Source organism: Gorilla gorilla, chromosome 8, assembly GCF_029281585.2.
Source record: "Gorilla gorilla gorilla isolate KB3781 chromosome 8, NHGRI_mGorGor1-v2.1_pri, whole genome shotgun sequence".
Lineage (NCBI taxonomy): Eukaryota > Metazoa > Chordata > Mammalia > Primates > Hominidae > Gorilla > Gorilla gorilla.
Genome location: NC_073232.2, coordinates 71020005 through 71025401, shown reverse-complemented (window position 1 = coordinate 71025401; position 5397 = coordinate 71020005). Strand labels below are relative to the sequence as shown.

Here is a 5397-nt window from a genome sequence, read left to right as displayed (position 1 = left end):
CATTTTCTTTATCCAGTTCACCATTGATGGACACCTAAGTTGATTCCATGTCTTTGCTATTGTGAGTAGTGCTGTGACGAACATATGCATGTGTGTCTTTATGGTACAATGACTTATATTCTTTTGGGTATATACTCAGTAACACACCCAGAGGATTCCTTATATTCCAAAGGACTATAAGTTGTTCTACCATAAAGACACACATGCATATGTCAAAATGGGTCAAATGGTAGTTCTGTTGTTGTTTTTTTTCCAAATCATTAAGTCTTTTATTGCATCATTTAAATATCACAAGTAGGTCTTAGGAGTCATCCGGCATCTTGTTTCTGTAGCTGGGCAACTCTTAGATCTTATTCATCAGCATGCTGAGCAGTTCCTTTTTCAGAGACATAGATACCATCCAAAAATGTCCTGATATGCTTGTTTTTAACTGTTGTTGCTTGCTGAATCAAAGCCGCTGAATTTGAAACAAGCTCAATGTCATTTCCTTCAAGGATTAATTCGTGTTTCTGGGTTTGACATACTGAACAAGCAACACCTGGTCTCATCCTAACCCTGCGGATGTATTTTTCACCCAAGAAATTTCGGATTTCAACAAAAGACCCATTCTCCTGGGTAATGATGTTGATGGGGAAGTGAGCATACACAGACCTCATCTTGTAATGGAAGCCCAGTGTAACAGCCTTGATCATGTTCTGTACATGACTACAAATAGTCCGAACCATAGCCGGTTCCTTTCTGTTACCTCACCACAAGTGTTGTTAAGCTGGAGCCTCTTTTTTTTATTTACAAGAAGACTGAGTTCTATACTGATGTGATTGAAGTCCCTCCACAGAGTTCCTCTGGGGCCCTTCACAATAACTTTGCATCCCTTCAGAGTAATGACATTTTCCGGAATGTCGACAGTCTGATTGCTGCGAATGGTCTTCATTCTTGCAGTAGACACGGCAAATAAAGTGGTAGTTCTGTTTTAAGTTCTTAGAGATATCTCCAAACTGATTTCCACAGTGACTGAACTAATTTACATTCCCACCAGCAGTGTGCAAGCATTCCCTTTTCTCTGTAACCTTGCCAGCATTTGTTATTTTTTGGCTCTTTAATAACAGCCATTCTGACTTGTGTGAGATGGCATTTTATTGTGGTTTTGACTTGCATTTCTCTAATGATTAGTGATGTTGAGCATTTTTTTCATATGCTTGTTGGCCACATGTATATCTAATCTTCTTTTGAAAAGTGCCTGTTCATGTCTTTTGCCCACTGTTTAATGAGGTTGTTTTTTGCTTGTTGATTTGTTTAAGTTCCTTTCAGATTCTGGCTATTAGACCTTTGTCAGATGCATAGTTTGCAAATATTTTCTCCCATTCTGTAGGTTGTCTGTTTACTCTGTTGATAGTTTATTTTGCTGTGCAGAAGCTCTTTAGTTTAATTAGGTCCCACTTGTCAATTTTTGTTTTTGTTGCAATTGCTTTTGGAGTCTTCATGAAATCTTTGCCAGGTTCTATGTCCAGAATGGTATTTCCTAGGTTTTCTTCCAGGGTTTTTATAGTCTTAGATTTCACATTTAATTCTTTAAGCCATCTTCAACTTTTTTTTCAAAAAAACTTGTGTAATCTCCTCTTTCCCTAGTAACACCCTAACCTTTTCCTTTGTTCTCCAGACATTCCAGAGGCCACCCTGGTCTGTGTGTATGTCCTGAATTGCAATCCCACTTCTTGTTTATTATTCCCAAATAAAACCTTCCTATTTAGAGATTTACCTCTTTATATTTTTTATGTTGACAATTAATTCATTTAAAAATTTTAGCTGAATCTTCTTACCAGTTTATATGGCACCTAATGGTGTCTGCCTAGGTAAACAAATACTCAAATCCTGCTTCTTTTGGCATGAAGCTGTGTCTCCCTGGATTTTGGGTTAGTTGGTTGACCTGTGACCTCAGTACTCCGAGGGGTTCAAGAAAAGTCATGATTGTGCAATTTGTCTAGCTTTTTTTTCTGGTTGTAAGAGGGATACATTGTTCTAACCCTCTACATTTTCTGAGCTGACACAGGAAGCCCTTTCCTCAGGTCTAAACACATAGAAAGCAAGATTTTCTCAGATATTTGTGCCAGAACTACTACTTTCCTCTTTTTCCGGGAGAGAAGACTTATGTAAATGGGTTTTCAAGGCTCTGCTCTTGTTTTGAAAAACACATCTGCACATGTCCGTGCTTGCCAGAAACCTCAAATTGTTCAGCCAGTCTCCTGAGCACTGTAGCTTTCCCATTTTGGAAAAGCCTTTGGAAAATAGGAGTGAAGATTGAGTTGTGTTTTAACCAGGGTTTCTGTACTCCAACCAGAGGAGTGCCGGCTGAAAGAATCATTATGGAAAGGATGGGGCTGAGGCAGAAACTGAGCCAGCCATTGGGATGTCAGGGCTGGCCCTGGAGGGCTGTGCGAGCCCTAGGGCTGCAGCCGGGCTCCTGGCTCCCTGGCAAGGTTCTGGTGATAGTGGCTTGAGAAAGGAAGTGAAAGCTTCCCTTTTTAAGCTATGTTGTAAACTCCCTCAGCAAAGTTGTTTATAGGAAGTGGTAGAACAAATATTATTTAAGGTACAGTGTGGGGAGATTAGGACTCTAATCTCACCTGAGGGAAGTGAATATGTCCAGCTGCTGAAGAATGTTAAATAGGCCAGCTCAGGAAGGGCCCCCAGGCTGTTTGCCTAATGCTGTCCCCAAGAGAGGGATGGAAAGTGCCTTCCTTCTAGGACCAGGGAGAGCAGAAAGTGGGGAGCACAGGAGGGTAGCTTGGGGATCATCTCACACACTCCTGTGAGTTTGCTAAAGCTTTGTTAACAAACCATCACAAACTGGATAGAGTAAACAACAGAAAATTATCATTGCCCAGTTCTGGAGGTGGGAAGTTTGAAAATGAAGTGTTGGCAGGTTTGGTTCCTTCTGAGAGCTGTGAGCAGGGATCTGCTCCAGGTCTCCTCCCTTGGCTTGTAGATGGCTGTTTCCTCCCTGTGTCTTTTCACAGGGTCTTCTCTCTGTGAGTGTTTGCCTCTGTACCCCAATTTCCCCTTTTCATAAGGACTCTAGCCGTATTGGCATACTGGCTTAGTGGCCCACCCTGCTCCAGTATGGCCTCATGTTAACTGATTAATTTACAAAGATCCTCCTTCCAAATAAGGCCAAATGCTGAGGGCTGGGGGTTAGGACTTCAGTACATGGATTTGGGAAGGACATAGTTCATCCCACACGATTCCTCATTTTAAAGAAGGCACGTTGAGACTGAGGAGGAAAGAGAAGTGGAATGGAGCATTTAACAGCAGATATTTATGGGGGGGTGGGTAACCATGTGGCACTGTCTGGTGCTAGGGCCATCGTCAAGTCTAAGCTGCCTCCTGCTCTCCTAGAGTCACATCTTAGTGAGGAGATGAAGACCTTTCACAGAAAGTGAAGGCAACTCCAGAGAGGGACAGATATTTTGAAAATCATCAAAGACGCCAACTACCTCAAGCTTGAGGTCACCTGCACATGTGTTGGGGAAGAGGTCCTTGAACCAGGGTTGCTGGGACTCAGTAAATCCTGGATCATGGGAAGGAGACAGTCACAGAGCCACCTGCCAGGAAAGTGCTCCAGAGACGGGGGCATCTTGTGCAAAGGCCCTGAGGTAGGAACATGCTTGGTGCGTATGAGAAAAGGAAGAAGGCCAGTGTGGCTGCGGTGTTATGGACAAGGGAACATGGATTGAGGTGAGGATGGAGAAAGGGCCCGGAAACAGGTCACACAGGCCTGTAGGGGCTGAGGGAAGGGGACAGTGGAGGGACTGGAATTTGGTACTTACCTTTATTTACTTTTAAAGAAGTCCACTCTGAAGGCTGGGGGGAAGGATGGGTGGACAGAGTGTTCCATAAGTTCCCTTCTAGACCCCAAACCCCATGGCTTTATCCCATCTCTATATCCAATGCAGGGTAATGGGCATTTAGCCTCTTCTGCTTCCATTTCTCAACATACTTCCTCTCCTTAAGTCTCCTTTAGGCCCAGGATAAATGCCACTGTGCTGCTGAGCTGACTCGGTTTGGTTTCCCAGTTGGATATTGGGTCCTTTCTCCACTGGCTCTGAGCACTCAGCTGGTTTCCCCTCCTGGACTTTTATACCCTGCGAGCGGGAGGGGTTCTGTGCAGGCTCCTCTTCCCCAGAAGCAGACACCTTAAGGTGGAGCTCAGTCTACCACCAGACCTTGCTGGGCCCTTTACTGGTTAAGGGCGGGGACAGTGTTTGAGGAGAAGAGGAAAGGAGAAAGGAGGGATGGAGGCAAAAAGAAGAAAGGAGGGAAGGAAGGAAGGAAGGAAGGAGAGTACTTATTAATCAAATACTTTGGTCATATTGCAGGCTTAAGTTGGCATGGCAAGCATCTATGAATGGGTGTGTGTGTGTGCGCGTGCGTGCACACACACACAAAGGGTGGGGTGGTGTCCTGCCTTCCCAGGCAGTACACCTGGTGTTTCAGTGACCCTCAGGTGAGATACAGAGACAGGGCAGGACAGAGGTGAAGAACCAGCCTGGATCCCAGCTCCACCAAGAACCAACTACACGGCCCTGGGCAGGTGACAGGGTGCTCACGTCCACCATGGGGACGATACCCTTGCCTGCCTTCTTGGGTTGCTGTGGCAATAGATACAGGTGCTCAGGAAGGATCAGCTCCTATTGGCTGCGTCCCATCAAACAGCTTGCATGCTAGGGTGAGTCTCATCTTGAGCCTCTTTTCTTGATTCTACTTTAAAGAGCAGACGTTACCATGCTTTCCCATGACATCCCAGAGGCCTAAATGCTGAGTATGAACACAAGCCCTTGAAGATCTTTCTTCTTTCCCAGCAAACCTTGTGTGGACTGCTTCCTCTTGGTTGGAGGAATGCAACAAGCTAGTTCTCTCTATTGTCCTTTTTTCCCACAGCCTGGAAGGCAGGAGCTCAGAGTTGCATCTTTGTGCTGTAGCTTAATAATGGTGTTGCACAGAGCCGGTACTCTGGAACCAGCCTGTTCCGAGGGGGAGTCCTGGCTCTGTTGCTTTCTGGAAAGCTATTGAACCTCTCGGAGCCCTGGTCTCCTCCCCACGATGCCTCCCTCATGGGCTTCTGTGAGTATTAAGTGAGATAATGATGGGGGTTCAAAGGGGAGCACTTCAGCGTTTTCTCCTTCTCCCATCCCACTTGCAAATTATCCCCACAGTGAGCCACGTGATGCTGGAGGTGTCAGAGCTCTCGGTGATTCTGGGAGGAGGAACAAGTTGGGACTCACTAAGGTATTGCTGGCATGCAGAGTCATTCTTGGTAGCACCTTGGGCAGGTATCAGTTCCTTGCCCCACTGAAGAGCGTGGCACATAGCACAGAAGGGAGAGAGGTTTGTTCTCTTCTT

At 45.3% G+C, this 5397-nt stretch overlaps 1 protein-coding gene across 1 annotated transcript; it reads right to left on the bottom strand.

Moving 5' to 3' along the window:
• Positions 1 to 346: 346 nt before the first annotated feature.
• On the bottom strand, positions 347 to 931 carry LOC101125611 (large ribosomal subunit protein uL6-like). The gene is given in 2 exon segments (XM_055352057.2): positions 347 to 755; positions 758 to 931. Coding segments are annotated over 2 exon segments (579 nt in total). The 3' UTR covers positions 347 to 350.
• Between the last annotated feature and the right edge of the window lie 4466 nt (positions 932 to 5397).